The 16,069-nt window shown below is 35.7% G+C and overlaps 1 protein-coding gene across 2 annotated transcripts in view; it reads left to right on the plus strand.

Annotated features, from left to right (window-relative positions):
* MON2 (MON2 homolog, regulator of endosome-to-Golgi trafficking) overlaps window positions 1-16,069 on the plus strand; it is a 70,098-nt gene that overhangs the window by 18,073 nt on the left and 35,956 nt on the right. For both annotated transcript variants that reach the window (XM_030445767.1, XM_030445761.1), the window contains exons 3-18: window positions 952-1,079; window positions 1,950-2,081; window positions 5,023-5,152; window positions 5,688-5,785; window positions 6,434-6,559; window positions 7,277-7,471; window positions 8,188-8,312; window positions 8,714-8,853; window positions 9,868-10,021; window positions 11,223-11,455; window positions 12,626-12,707; window positions 13,408-13,589; window positions 14,774-14,886; window positions 15,484-15,588; window positions 15,826-15,906; window positions 15,995-16,068. In XM_030445767.1, coding sequence (XP_030301627.1) covers window positions 952-1,079; window positions 1,950-2,081; window positions 5,023-5,152; window positions 5,688-5,785; window positions 6,434-6,559; window positions 7,277-7,471; window positions 8,188-8,312; window positions 8,714-8,853; window positions 9,868-10,021; window positions 11,223-11,455; window positions 12,626-12,707; window positions 13,408-13,589; window positions 14,774-14,886; window positions 15,484-15,588; window positions 15,826-15,906; window positions 15,995-16,068 — 2,098 coding nt within the window. The remainder of the gene's footprint in view (window positions 1-951; window positions 1,080-1,949; window positions 2,082-5,022; window positions 5,153-5,687; window positions 5,786-6,433; window positions 6,560-7,276; window positions 7,472-8,187; window positions 8,313-8,713; window positions 8,854-9,867; window positions 10,022-11,222; window positions 11,456-12,625; window positions 12,708-13,407; window positions 13,590-14,773; window positions 14,887-15,483; window positions 15,589-15,825; window positions 15,907-15,994; window position 16,069) is intronic.

Genomic DNA, 16,069 nt, shown 5'->3' on the forward strand with positions numbered 1-16,069 from the left:
ATTACATGTAGACTAAATCATGGTGTATGAAATCCAATGGAAGAACACACACTGTGCTTTCAACTTTGAGGAAATTCGTAATACCTGAAATGGTGACGAGCAGCTAAAATCTTAATACCTTGCATGAATCAACAACTGCACCTGCAAACAAAAAAGCACTGATCAGTCAGAGTCATCTTTCAGAAATATTTTCTCTTTAAAGAGAAAAAGAGAAAAAAGAATTTTATCTCAAATTTCTAGAATTATGTTTATGGGGAAGACTTCTTAAAATGTTAGTGTGGAATGTTGTGTTCATTGTGAAGATGTTTTTTCTCCTCAGAAATTCCCCAGAAGCTGAAAGTTCTCGAAACTTGTATTTTTCCTGACAAATCTTCATTTTAAGAAACTGCCTTTTCTTACTAAAACAGAGGTGTAAAATTTACAGCCAGGTGTATGTACCCAGGAGACAAACAGTTCAGTCTCTTTCTCCTCTTGTTTTGTTGGTTGCATTTTGCTTTGTGCCACGTGCTTTGATCTGTGTGTCCATGCCACACTTTGAGCTGCGTTTGAGTTGGGTGCCAAGGGGAAATGAAGCAGAAGGAGGAGGCTTCCAGCCTGGGGCTGCTCACTGCTGCAAGGCCAGAGGGGAGTGGGCAGAACCTTACAGCTTCCTACCAACCAAGTGGACAAAATGGATGGTTTGGATTTGGAAAGAGAAAATCACTTGAGTGTGTAAGGGAAAAGGTGCTTGGGATTTCAGCCTCACCCAGGGGAATTGTGGAGGTGAGCTGGGACAGTGCAGTGTCTTTCTTCACTTGACTTTCCCTCTGGTGCAAGAGCAAATCCCAGATTTGCAGCACTGGAGGTTTTTTTTTTGTGTGTGTATATATGTTAATAAGTACAATTAAGATATTTTACATTGTATTCTTCAAAGTATTAAACGTCGACTGATTCCATGTCTCTTTTTGAAAGCTTTGAAAGAGAACAGCTCAGAGGTAGTTCAGCCTTTTCTAATGGGTTGTGGAACAAAGGAACCAAAGATCACTCAGCTGTGTCTAGCAGCCATACAGAGGCTCATGTCCCATGAAGTTGTTTCAGAGGTAAGATAAAATACATTGATATAAATGTATATATATTTTATTCTTTATAAATAAATCAATAGTTTAATGTGAGAAATACAGGTCTCAAACTGAAAGTGAATGCTTTTTTTAGGAGATTGTTTGTATTCTAATGAACAAAGTCTGCAAAATATTTAAATTGTATCTGTGTTTAAAAAACTGTAATCTAAAAGAGAAGCATTTTGACCATGGAAAAAAAAAAAAGGTGATGAAAATTTAGTAAGTTAAGAAGGAAATTAATCAGATTTCAAACCAGCTCATTTAGTTTGCATTCTTACATTACAGAACAGAACAGGCAATGGTCTTTGATAAATATAATTCCTAAGCTGTCATCCACAGAATTTACTCTGTGTGTTATCATTACGTATTAAGTTTTGGTTAAGTTACTTTTCAAAATCAGATAAAATGTATGCATGTTTCCTGCAACTGTAAATGTCATGACATGTTATGGGACTGCAAATATAGGGTGCTAAGAAGCTTGTGAAAATAATACTGTTCAAATATACCGTCAGTTGTGCTTGCATAATGTAAAATTACACAATAAAGTTTTCTTTGATATGAATAAATTTTGAGGACAAACTGTCTTCTTACTGCCTTTTCTAGATTTCCAAGTAGAAAATGCAGTACTTTAATTTAGACTACACATTAAGAGGTTTCTGTCATCAATTAATTAAAAAATATTGTTGGGAAGCATCTGACAATGAAATTGGCTTTATGTTCTCAATGTCATCCTATGTTATAGACAAACAGGCAAGTTCAGTAAAATGCATTTATAGGAGTGCTATTCTTACATGTGTACATGACTTAGCAGTATGTAAATATAACTGTTGGCCAAATAATATGTTTTTGTAGGCTGCAGCAGGAAACATTATTAACATGCTTTGGCAACTGATGGAAAATAGCCTTGAAGAACTTAAATTGCTTCAGACAGTTCTTGTACTTTTAACAACGAATACAGTCGTGCATGATGAAGCACTGTCTAAGGTAAAAATTTCTTGATACCAGCTGTAGTATTTACAATATCCAAGAGAAAATACATGAAGAAAATTTTACATACAGACCATTTGTAAGTAATAAAGTAATATAATAAGTAATAAAAAATAAGGAGGGCTTTTTTTTTTATTCTCTTGTGTCCCTATAGTCTTTATATATAGACTCTGAGAAAAGGATTTCTTTTAGCTTCCTTTTCAATCTGTGTTTTAATTCATCCTCAGTAATACTTCTCTTTATTGGGCCTTTAAATAGCAACATTAGGCTAATTCTTACCCTTCTCATCTGCTACATTCATCATACTCATGTTTTCAAACTGAAATCAGAGCACATAGCACAGTGTAAGCTCTCACTAATAAAACAAATATTAGAAGCAGCTGCCTGCCACCCTGCCTTCAGTCTCTTTTGGAAGTAGTCCAGTTATTGCTCTTTCAGTTAGAAGTGAATTAACTTCATTGCATAATATTAAATGTGTTCCATTTTGGATATTATGTTTCAAGCTAGAGAAAAACTTCTCATCCATTTTAATAACTTGTAAGTTGTAAGATAGTTCTTCTCTTTGAAGGAGAAACATGGTTTACCCATCTGTGAATTGTGAAGTTCTGTTTAAACTGATTTCCTCTTCCAGACTGCATTTTTTAATTTTTGTTTTAGACTTCTCCTTTAAACAAATTATTCTAAAATACTGATATTATTATGCTGTGCCTTCAGTGTATTTTTTCAATACAAGAGTGATTTATTTTATTTTTTTTTATTTTTTGAGAGAGAAGAGAAACAGTGATTTTGAAGGCATTCAGTTCTGGTGGAAGTTTTTCAGTTTTGCTTTGCTTCAAGTGTTAATGAAATAATTTCCTAGCTCTTTAAATGTGTAGATATTAAAATAATTATCAATTTACATAACCAAAGGAAGAAAAAACACACAAGGAAGATGAAGCTAAGTTATGAAGGTCTGCCAAAGGCAGGAAGGTGATGGAAAATTTATAAAACATAAATGGCAGGATAAAAACTTACTGAGGATTGAATGGTCAGTGGGTTCTTTATTAACTTGAATGGTCATTATGTTAAAGAGTCTTCAGTGCTGCCTTATTTCTTTTGTTCTGCATAACACTCATTTTCCAAATGAGGTGTGATGCTCTTAGGGAGAAGGGTATTTTTTAAGGTAATGGAAGTATTTCAGAAAGTGAGATTTTCAGTTATTGAGTAGCAGATGTTCTTTACCAGCCTGCAGTGCTGTCATTTTGTCAAGTTTGAGTCTGTGGTATAGAAGGAGATAGTTACTGTTCTAAGTCCACCGTGTCTTTCCCTTCGGCATATCATGTATCTGCTTCCCGCTACTTTCCTCATGTGTTCTTCTTCCCCTGCCTCCATATATCCACTCTCTCCCCTACTGCCACTCCCCTCCCCCTCTTCCAGCCCTTATTCTTAGGCTCCTGTTATCTGCATCCTGTTTCACTTTTCTATTTTTGTTTGTGTCTTCCAAACACATTTTCCCCTTTATTAGTTCATCTCTCTAATGTTTAGAAACTTTGTCCTTTTGGAAACCAACCAGAAAAGCATGTGGGCACAGCGGTGTCAGATGAGGAGGGGAAATCTTTCCCAGGATGTCTTTCTCCTGTCTTGTGTCCTGATCCAGAAGTATGCTCACATAATACAGTTACTAGAAAATCTAAATGCTGTACTTCTAACAATTTCTTTAGTGTACATTAAAATCTAGAACAATAGGTACAAGATTTAAGGCATCTTAGATTTGAGATTAAGGCATCTAGTAAAATTTGGGCAGGCTCTGACAGCAGTAAATAAAAAAACATTGCTGATGGAGCAGCATCAATTTCTTGATGGAGGTTCTCAGTTAACCAAATATAAGCATTACTTGGCATGGATAAAATAATGCAGTGGTTTGTTTGTTTCCCCTGAAGATTCTTTTGAGAAATATCTGGAAGTTGTTGGGGGTTTTTTATGATGTTGAAAAGTTCGTAGAGAAACTGAGTTTGAGCCAGATGTATGTTAGATATTCATGTTTCAGCTTGAAAATGACTGTTTTAACTATCTTGAAAAGCCCCTTAATACAGTCTAATACTGTTAGATTAACTCCGAGAATCCTTCAGTATCTTCTGAAAGCCCTGAGGTGTATGATAGTGTGTTAAAATTTCAAACTGACACAGAGATACCATCTGGGCAGAGTCTACAAACCATTTGCATGAAAAAGAAGCAGAAGAATATTCTGAATCTTGTATGTCTCAGAACATGTGGTGCTATGGTCAGGTGTGGTTGAGTTTCATGCAAGTGGAAGAGCACCAAATGAGGACAAAAGAACAAGAAATACAGGTTTCACTACACATAGAGATGCTAATTTTCAAAATTCAGTATAAATAAAGTAAGTGTTAGACTATGTCTTAGATGTAGTATGAAATCCAATGGGAAACTGTGTTGAGGTCATTGCCAGAACAGTGACACATTAAAATACACACCTTCGAGAGGAATAATAATAGTGGAAGCAATATGGTTGTGAAAGTTTTGTGATTTAATGTAGGAGGGGAATGACATTTTAGCTTTGGAGCTGACTAGTCTTTATGTGATTAACCATGTAATCCTAATGCTGTTTTGACAGTAACATTCATGGTGCTTGTTTTATATGGTTGACTACTGTATATTCTCTGTATGATGATTGTAGTTTTACTGGCACATCATAATGTCTTCAGGTAATACCCCTTCTAGATTACTTTTGGGAAGGATTATTAAAGATGATTTTGTCTAGAATAATCATTAAAACTTATTCTACTTCATTCAGTTTAAAATGATTAAAAGATTTTTTTTTCAGGCAACATTTTGACAAGCTATAATGGAAAGTATTCCTCACTGTAGGGTGTCTTGACTGTTAGCTAAAAGATGAAAATATATTGTTGAAAGGTTAATTTTTTTCCTCCCCCCCTTTCAGGCAATTGTACTTTGTTTTCGATTGCACTTCACAAAAGATAACATCACAAACAACACTGCAGCAGCTACGGTGCGGCAGGTGGTGACTGTTGTGTTTGAGAGAGTGGTTGCTGAAGATGAACGATACAAAGGTGGGCAGACTTCTTATTCTCCTTGCTTATATTAACCTGGTTTTTGGAGTCACATTAAACATGTATGTTTTCCAGATAAAGAAGCAGTAAAAACTCTATAAATCCTATTTTAAAAGTCGCAGGCATTATTAATTTTTACTGTCTTCTATACCTTTGCCTTTATTCAAAGAAGTTGAGATCTTCAGCCATTGTGACAGTTCACATCAGTACAGCAATATAAAGAACCTAGGTATTTTTCAAGCTGTGAGAACTGGTCTTCAGGTTGGTATTGTGAAGGAATTTCAGGTGAAGGTAACTTAGATTTTACTGAGTGTGAAATATGTGGCAGCAGTAGTTTTGAAGAGAGCATCTACTGGAAAGAAGTGCTTGCTATTGTTGATCTTTGGTGTTCAATCTAATCTTTTTTTCTGTAGACATGATAAGTTGCAGAAGAATTACTTGGCCATTCTCCTAGAATATTTTAAAAAACACTTAATAAATCCTTGATTTTTCAACAGTGCCTTTTGTTCACAAAACTGATTTTGTTTTCACACAGATACCATTGACCAGCCTGTTGCAGTGCAAGGAAATAGTAACAGAAGAACTGTCAGTACCCTGAAGCCATGTGCTAAAGATGCATACATGCTTTTTCAGGTAGTTGGGGAGCATATACATTTGCAGTTATGATTGGGTGCTTCTACAACTCTCTAAGAAATACCAAAATTTTTCTTTTGGCATATTGACAAGGTTCTTTGCTATAGCCTCAGTCTTTCTTATGTGCATTTATTGTAGTTGCCAATGATATGTTGTATCCCAGAGGGATGATTGGAAAATGAAGACAGAGTGACCTAGGCAAATTTTTTGCTATAAAGCTTACCTAATAGCTAAGCATGCAAATCTGCATGAAAATCAATATTACTTTTTCTGTGAGCTAAACACTGCTACTGTAGCTCAGGCTTGCTTCTTGTGCTTGGAATTGTATATTAAAGTTGAGTATAGAATGAAAAGTTGTAGTTTTATTCGTCACACCAATAAAAATTTTCTTGACTTAGCAAACTGAGTTTGAGGGCATGAATGAACAAAATTGCTACAAGTATACCAGCAAAGTTTAATATGTCTTTTAAAAACTGTTTCACTTAGTAATTTATGTAAAAGAAGTATTTGAGATAAAATTATTTTGAAATAGGAAAATGACTCATTACAAAAGAGGGAGAAAGTGTAGATTTTCAGATAGACTTAGAAAACCTAGGCCAGTACAGGACAGTGCAGAGAATGTAAATGCTGTTGTATTTTTTTTTAAAGGATCTTTGTCAGTTAGTTAATGCTGATGCTCCCTACTGGCTGGTGGGTATGACAGAAATGACCCGAACATTTGGTCTTGAACTTCTTGAGTCAGTCCTCAATGACTTCCCACAAGTGTTTTTACAAGTGAGTAGTTCTTGGAGGGAGAATACAGTTTTGTTCACGTGGTTAGTAAAATTGATGCTTCATTAACTTCTTTAATTTAGCATGAGTACTACTTTTCAAAAAGGATTTGTAGCTTGTAAATGTTGGGATTTTATGATAGAAAAGTTCTGTGCTTTTTATCCACTTTTTTCTACTCCTATACTTTATTTATTCTTTGTGTATTTTGCAGAGTATGCCATATTCTGTTTCACCATTTATATCCTCTCCAAACATACATTTTCTTCTCTTGCATGATTTATAACAGCCCTGTAACTTAGTTTGTAGCATTGTTATTCCTATGAAAACAGTAACCTCACCCCACTTTCAAAGCACCAGGAATCATAACTGTGAATTTTGTGGATCTGCTGCATTTAAATAACACATTTTAGCAGACAGTAGCTAAATGAAAAAAAAAGTTATCTATTAAATGATGTATTAGCAGCCTATTTAAATTTGCAAAATTCAAGAAGAGGGTACATGGTATGAACTTGACCATGTGATTTTATCATTATTTATGGTAGCTTTATAATGCCGTCTGCCATTCTTCCTTTTCTTTTCCTGAATGTGTAGTTTATACCAAGATTTACATGACTTCAGAGTGCTTTACTGTAACATTAAATGTAAATAAGATGTATAATCAGAGCTACTGGTAGCAATTAAAGAATATCTGGTTATAATTTGTGCTGTTTTCTTTTTCAGCATCAGGAATTCAGTTTTCTTCTTAAAGAAAGGGTATGCCCTCTTGTTATAAAGCTTTTCTCCCCAAATATAAAATTCAGGCAAGGTTCCAGCACATCATCTTCCCCAGCACCAGTGGAGAAACCATACTTCCCCATCTGTATGCGTTTGCTGAGAGTAGTTTCAGTTTTGATTAAGCAGTTCTACAGTTTACTGGTAAGAATATATTCAAATTTTCTTTATGCAGTTTGTTTCTTCTTAGTATATGCCAGTACTGTACTCAGGAATAGAATTAATAGGTTCTTGAGAACTGTTGACATATAACAAAGAAAGATAAGTCTAAATATTCTTATCCTCTAATGTGTATTTGTATTTACATGTATTCTGCATGTATGATTTTATTAAACATGGGCTTGTATAAATTCTCAGAGTAGATTAGCTGTTGTCTTTTCTGTTCTCAGCTGCCTTTCAGTTAAGGTTTTTGGGAACCTTTTGATCTTCTGTTGTTTGCCTGGGCTTTAGGCAATGTTGATTACTGTGCCTTGTTAATAACTGCGAAGAGGTATTTTACTTGTGTTGCTAAAAACCATGTTCAGCTGTTCTTACTTTGCAAATTTTGGATACTTGCTAAAAAAACCAAATATTTTTTCCTATTTAATTTATTTACTTTAGCACATGTAAAAACTCTACTACAATGTCTGTGGGGAACTTACCTTCTTCAATAAAATTGCATATGTGATGCTAGCTTGGTAAAAATATAATGGTTATTAGTTATGTTTTTTATACAATTTTGAGTAAATGCTCACTGAAGTTTTTTATAGATCCTGTGTAAATCTTGTGATAGAATGATAAGATGAAATAATTATTTTTTAAAAAATATTTTGTTGGAGTCTTTTTCTTTTAATTTAATGTTTGTGAACTATATCTTTTAGGTAACAGAATGTGAAATCTTCCTGTCATTGCTAGTTAAATTTCTGGATGCAGACAAACCACAGTGGCTAAGAGCTGTTGCTGTAGAATCTATTCACAGGCTTTGTGTGCAGCCTCAGCTACTAAGGTATTTAATGCATTGAGTTTACTTTTACATGAAATTTAAGAAACATTTTCATTTTTTAATGGAAAATGCTTCCTAAACCATTATAAATATATATATATATATATATAAGTTTAAATGCAATAACTCTTCATGACAGTTTCTTATAAAGCATTAGGCAAAGCTTATTATTCAGGAGAGGCAGATTTATAGTTATCTGAATATTCTAAAATTTCTCTGTCTTACCAGTGTCAAAGGAGCATTTACCTAAAACTATGGCATGTTATTCATCTATATATTTGCCATTAAAATATGCTTTTACTCTGAAAGTGTGGAGGGGGGAGGGAAGTGGTGTTAAAACGTTCTTTTAGTTCATAATTTTTCAATAATAAATACTTACTGTACCTTTATAAAATACCTTCCAGGTCCTTTTGCCAATCGTATGATATGAAACAACATTCCACAAAAGTTTTCCGTGATATTGTGAATGCACTGGGGTCCTTCATCCAGTCACTATTTCTTGTACCAAGCACAGGAAACACATCAGTGACACCAAACCAAACTGGTAAAGTCTCATCCATACAATCATTTTAATTTGCCAGCATTTTTTGGTAGTAATAAATTCTGATTTGATGCAGTACGTATGTTTTGCGTGGTGCAGTTCTGTCCTTTAGTGTTTGCTAAGGTGAAAATCTAGCTTGAGGCATACAAGTGTTTTCAGGTCATGTAGTCTCTCTAGATGTTAAAAGTCATTAAACCAAAATGGCAGTGATTACACTGATGTATTAGGTTCTATGAGTTGCTTTCTTGAGGACTATGGTCTTCTCTCCCCATTGTCTGGAGAGAGTCTGAACTTGTGGTACCTGCTTCTAGTATGTTAAGTAAGCTATAAGCCTGCTTCAGTGTGTAGACAGTGCATATATGAATTTCTTCTTTGATTTGCTTTTTTTTTTTTTTTTTTTTTTTTTTGGCTTCTTAAATTGGAACCAAAATTTATTCCTTCCTAGATGTTCATTGGTGCATTGTCTGCTCTTACCTGATGTGGTTTGTTTTCCTTTACCTAGGCATAGAACAGATTCAAATGTTGCAGTTGTCTTTGAGTTTTTTCTTGTGGTATTTGCTTTTGAAATCTTTAAATTTGTGATGATCTGTGTTCTTATAATGATTAATCTCTCTTCCCCACTACTGAGTTCTAGATGCATCTAGTCAAATACTTTTAGCTATCTGTATGGCTCTTCACTAAAATAAAGATTCTTCTATTGAGGTGATTTAAGTTCAGTTGGTTCACAGAATGTTATGAGTCCTGCTATACCTTTCTCAGAAAGGCTTTATTCTGACTGAAAATAAGGCAGTTAGCATCACCTTGTGCCTTTCAAGGTAACTTCTTTGCATGTAAGATCACATTTTAGACAGCAGAGGGAGCCCAAAAATAGTTTGTGGTGGTCTTTTTTATTGTCAAGCAGAGTCTCAGATTAGTTGATGTTATCTCAACTTAAAAATTAAATATAGAAGAAAAAAAAATGTTTGCTGATCACTAAAATTAGATCAGTTAAATTTATCACTTTGTTTTCCTGAATAGGAAACAATGCATCAGGGAATACTGGCTCAGCACAGACAAGTCCAGGAGTGCTTGGAATGGGTGGAGGTGCAACTGTATTACCTGCCTTTGAGTACAGAGGCACTTGGATACCTATCCTGAATGTAACAGTACAAGGCAGTGCTAAAGCTACATAGTAAGTACCTCTATCTTTCTGAAAACCTATAAAAAATAATTTGATTTCCAACTTGACAGTTTAAGGATTTTATTTCTTAGTGAACATGGAGGTCTTCATTTCACTCATGCTGAGAGGCACATTATGGATTTTCTTTTTGTTGGTGCCATGAGGTCTTCTGGTTTTTTGCTATTTTGTACAAATGCTCTGGATTTTGATCCAAATGTCCCCTATGGCTTTACAATCTGTTGGATTTTTTTCCTACCATACTGCTGCTGTATTAACTCTTTCCTTTAGGCCTTCCTGCAGTATCTAACAATTTTACCATATCTTTTGCTGAACTGTGTAATGGTAAACATTAGGGGCATAAAGAAAATGGGACATCAGTGAGGAGGAAAAATAGCTTTTTTTACACCAGCTTTACTGCATTCAAAGTTTATTGAACAGGTTATTGTGATATGTGACCTATATATGAAGGGTAGATTGTGTATCCTTCATAGAATGTCCAATTATTTGGTCATGAGTTTGTATAATGGAGATTGTGTTCTTCATCTAGAGATGTGAATACCATATCTTACTCATGTCAGTCATGACCATTGAGGGTCAGTCTCTTCCAAATTGGAAACAGCACATGAAATTTAGGCATACAAAAGCATCAAATAGCCTCAACGCTTCTTTAAAATAGAAACTCCTTTATCTGCCTTTGAGACAGGGAAGGACAAATTCAGCCTCAGATTCCAGTAAATTTGGCATGTATGTGTTGACTGGACTTTGTTATTTTGACTTGACAATTGTTATATTCACAGTCATGGGTTTCTGACCTGTGTGCTCTGTTGTTACTCTGTACTTGTGTTCTTCTGAATAGGTTCTGTTGCAGTGGCTTTAAGTAAAATAATAATAAAAGTAGAATAATCCATTCACTGGTGGTTGCTTATATGTGTTAATTAAAAAAAGATATTTATCTGACAATCTAAATACTGTATTTGGGGGTTGTACCCTTTCGTTTACTGTTTTGTTTATTAACTCATTTAGTAACTCTTATTCTGTTATGACTTTATTAACCAAGGAGTTTATTTTCTTGAGTTGATATAAATCTTGAAGGATGGCATTTGGGGCTTGTTTGTACTTAACATCATTTGAAGTCTTGAAGTTTTGTTTGGTTATTGTTTTTAATCACAGTGGTACTGTTACACACTTACTTGTCATGCTTTCAATTTTTTAGTTTGGAAATGCTGGACAAAGTAGAGCCACCTATGATTCCTGAAGGCTATGCCATGTCAGTGGCATTTCACTGTTTACTGGATCTTGTCCGTGGTATCACTACCATGATTGAAGGAGAGTTGGGAGAAGCAGAAACAGTTGATCCAACAACAGAGACAACTTCATCACAAGCACAGTCTTCTTCAGAGCAGCAAGACTCACAGTCCATATCTGACCAATCAGAGAGAGAACTAGGTATATAAAATACAGCAGTTTTACATGAAGCAGAATTGAAATAGTTCATGCTTTGTTGCTTAAATTTGTTTCTAAACTATATATAAGCCTTTTATTTCTTTGTTTAAATGGAACAGCAGTAGTTTCTAAAAAAATTACTTAATTTAATGTTCCTGTCCTATAGCACCTCAGCCATAGAATTCTTATGGTGTATTAATACTGTTTTACACATAGGTAATGTGCAATATGAGGGACAGGTAACAGGCATTCTGTTCTCCAGAATTAGTATTCTACCATCCAATGTCCTTAATTCTGCTTACCACTGAGATCCAAGGTCACACGAGGCAGCCTGACTGAAAGCAATGTAGCAGTTCACAACACATGAAAATAAAAACGTATTTCTAGTAGCAGGACAAAACCATCCGTTTTATGGAGAGATTTTAAATAAAACAGAAGTAGTTAGGGCAGAAGTTATTTAAAAGCAGAAGCAGTTGGAACTGAGGTTTGTCTTCGCGCAAGATAGGAAGGGTTTGGCTACGGTCTTGGCCCTCGGGAGCGATTTTGGCTGACTTAGCCCGGACCCGAGGCTGCGGCACCGGACCCAGAACCGGCCCCGGGCCCGGGCTCCAGCGCTGCGGGAGGGGCGACGGGAGCGCGGAGCTCTCCAGGGTCCTGCAGGCAGCGCTCGCCCGGCCCTTGGCGGGCGCGGTAGCGGGAAGGAGGGGTGGATGTGGTACAGATTGCAGATCTGGCAGACCTATAGCTTTCCTTTATTACTTTAAAGAAATTAAAAAAAAATAAAATATGGGGACTCATAAACATCAGAGGAGAGTATTTTTCCTTCACTGCAAGATTTCAGTCTGTTACTTGCCCTATGTTTTTTGCACTCCTTAATGTTTATTTGTACAGACAATGATTAAAAAGTTGGGTACACCTTTAGGACATTTTTTGTGTAATTTATAAAAAAAATGGCGGTGGTGACATTTTTTACTTTAGCAATGCTTCTTTAAACGCATCTGTTTAAATGGTGCTGGTATGAGTGTGTTTGGGTATGCACATCCCCGTGTCTGTGCAGCTATACCTGTAAGAACATACTTTAAAGATGTAGAAGGAAGCATTGTTTGTCATACAATGGAAAGTTATTAAAATACTGTGTGTCTGCTATAAACAAGTCTATGTATTTCTTTCAAGTTAGCAGAGCTGTCTGGGAAGAAATGGTGAATGCATGTTGGTGTGGTCTTCTGGCTGCTTTATCCCTCCTACTTGATGCAAGGTATTTGTTCTTTTCTGTCTCTTGATTTTTTGAAGATAACATTCCCAGCTATACTTTGATCTGACTTTTGGTACCAGTCAAGCTGACAGTTGTATGAGAGAGCACTGCTGTTGATGGCAGCTGAGTAGGCAGGTTTGTGGGTTAGTGATGGCTAGACTGAGTGAGGATCTGTTAAGAGAAAATGACACAGAGCTCTCCAGAAATCTATCAAAAGTCTTTAATGTATTTCAATATACACCAACTAATTACATTTTAAAGGCTTTCATTCAAAATATTTGAATTAATTTTACTCCTTTTTACTTTGCCTTAATGTTTCAACATACTGAAGTTATTCTACCCGTGTCTTGATTAGGGTTGATAAGCTACTTAATAATGTCTGTATTATGCAGTCTTTGAAGCTGTTTACTAGGTAGTAACTTTGTAACTTAATTGTCTTTTTCAAAGAGTCTTTTGTTGTCAAACACCATAGTTTGAAATTAGTGTTAAAAACCTCCTTATAGTCTCCTTTGAAGTCATCATAAGTAATGACGAATTTTACAAGAAATGGTTCTGAAGAATACAGTTGTTTGGTTATGTTTGCTCTTCAGTATATGTAGTGTCAACAAGTTTAAAGTATACATTCTCATTGCTTTATGTTTTGGTTAGCTGCCTGCTTCTGTACCATGGATTAATTCTAGCAAATTGATTTGGTTTTTTTCAGCACTGATGAAGCTGCCACTGAAAATATTCTAAAAGCAGAACTGACCATGGCTGCACTTTGTGGCAAACTGGGTCTTGTAACATCAAGAGATGCCTTTATCACTGCCATTTGCAAAGGATCCTTGCCTCCTCACTATGCCCTTACTGTATTAAACAGCACAACTGCAGCTCTGTCCAGTAAATGTGAGTATATAGGTATTCCTTAATTGTGCTTCTGTGTATTGTCCTCTGTACCCAGATTTGCTCAGGATGTGATTACAAGGATATGCAGCTGTAGTATTTGGCTATACTATATTGTACTAATATCCTCAGACAGGATCTAGACTGCCTACTTTCCAGAACTGGTTAGCCTTGCAGCATCTGCTGGGTGTCATTCTAGTCAACTCAAAACTTCCTGAATGCTTAGTATATATTAGAAATTCATGTTCTAAGGAGATCTGTCTAACATCCCAAAGATCTGTTGGGATATGTAATTTAGGCATTCAAATTATGAAAGGAGCTCTGGGCAACTCAGATACTTAACAGTTGTCTAGAACACCCTGCATACATGGTGTACTACAGCCTTTTCTACAGTTGTCTAGTGATGGTAGTACTTACTGTGTAAATGGAAGATCTGAAGTTCTGGGCTATGCTCATCTTAACAAGAAGTTGGATTAATGCCTCCCACATACTGATAAAATCATGTAATTCATGCCAGTTGAGGATATACTACTCTGTTCCTTATTTTGAAAATTAATTACTGTGTCCTGAAGAAATGCAGATGGATCTAACATTAGACATCTTAATATAAAATAAAAACACCTCAGTCTGGGAATAAGAAGCAACACCTTTAGTCCAGCCCACAAGCTGGAGTGTATTAATAGATCATAAGTCTGTGAAGCAGTAGGCATGACTGAGCTTCACAAAATTATGAAAACGAAGCAATGAACTGAAGTTATTTTACATAGGCTACTCTTCTTTTTACAGGTGAGTTAAGAAATATGTGTCCTGAAGTCCTGTATTGGAAAACATCATGAGCATTTATTACACCTTCATTTTCTGAGCGCACAGTGATACTATTTACACACAATTAACACAGATGACTGAGTTGAGGCATAGTCTATTGCTTGTACCTTAGCACAAGTAATTTCAGTGTGAACATAAAATGTATTAATCTATTGCTATCAGTATTTCATAGTGTGAGAGACTAATTACTGCCTCCTTTATAAGGCAAAGACTTAATAATCTATATATAATTAAAGGCCTCAAAGTGACCTTAAAGTTAATACAGTGAAAAAATTCTCTGGAGTGTTTTTGCTAGAAGGAGGTTGTTGCTAGAAGTGCTGGATTTTAAATTTAATTTTTTTTCCTTTTTAATTTTTCTCTAGCATATTCCATTCAGGGACAGAATGTTCAAATGATAAGTCCCTCAAGTGAATCTCATCAGCAGGTTGTAGCAGTAGGGCAACCCTTAGCTCTTCAGCCACAGGGAACAGTAATGGTAAGTAAGTGATCTCATCCTCCTTAACTTCTTTCTGCGTCTCAATGTGTCTCAAAAACAGGCAACAGATAAACAGCATGCTTACAAATAGTAATTATCTGAAACATTATCCTAAGCTTTTACTTTGGAACCGTGCTGAACAGCAAGAGTTCTCTAACAGTATAGAAGACTTATTTTCATTTTTTTATCTGGCTCTTGGATCAGCAGCTTCTATGCATTCAGTTTGAAAATCCTTAGGTTTCAGTTCCATTACATGTCTGTGCGTGAAGGTTCACTTATATGGCTTTTTAAAGACTGGTTTTGTGGAGAAGATGCACTTAAAGCTGGAATACTTGGCTTCTTTGATAATAATGCATGACAGGAAGGAGAGGGCTGTGTTCAAATCTCACTCAACCCTAGCAAGATAAGACTGAGAAGGAGAGATGCTAACCTACTTGTAAAAAAAAAAGACACATTGCACTAGTGCAAACAAAATGTCATCTTTCAGCTGTTCAGTATAAAATGTTTCCTAGAAACATTGTCATTGCAGAAAAATAAAAATTCTGTAGGCATTTGTTTTATGGTGGGTTTTTTTGTTTGTTGGTTTTTTTTTTTTAGCTGACTTCAAAAAATATCCAGTGTATGAGGACATTACTCAACTTAGCTCACTGTCATGGAGCCGTTCTTGGTACATCGTGGCAACTTGTCCTGGCTACCCTTCAGGTACGATAGGAAATATTTATGCTTTACTCTTTTGCTGTAATTTGGTTTTGAGTTTTTGTGTGAGCAATAGAAGGTTTGATTCTACTTATGGTGTACTTGAATTGCTTTGGGTAAGTATTGAAGCATTTCCCTTGATTTCTGCTTGGCTGGAAGGGTGCTGGCTGGTTTGAGTATGATACCAGTTTCCTATCTACCTGAAATGTTTTTTCTGCTAAATATGATCCTTCTGTATTTCAGCATCTCGTGTGGATTCTAGGACTGAAGCCTGGTGTTGGGGGTGCCTTAAAACCTGGAAGGGCTGTAGAAGGGCCCAGCACAGTAAGCACGATTCTTCATTTTCCAGTTAATGATTACACAGTGTTATTCTATTGCAGTCTATAAGGTATATTTCTGTCTCTTTTTCAAGGTTCTGACTACAGCAGTTATGACTGATCTGCCAGTTATATCCAGCATACTATCAAGGCTCTTTGAAAGCTCACAG

The sequence above is a fragment of the Calypte anna genome, chromosome 1, assembly GCF_003957555.1.
Source record: "Calypte anna isolate BGI_N300 chromosome 1, bCalAnn1_v1.p, whole genome shotgun sequence".
Taxonomy (NCBI): domain Eukaryota; kingdom Metazoa; phylum Chordata; class Aves; order Apodiformes; family Trochilidae; genus Calypte; species Calypte anna.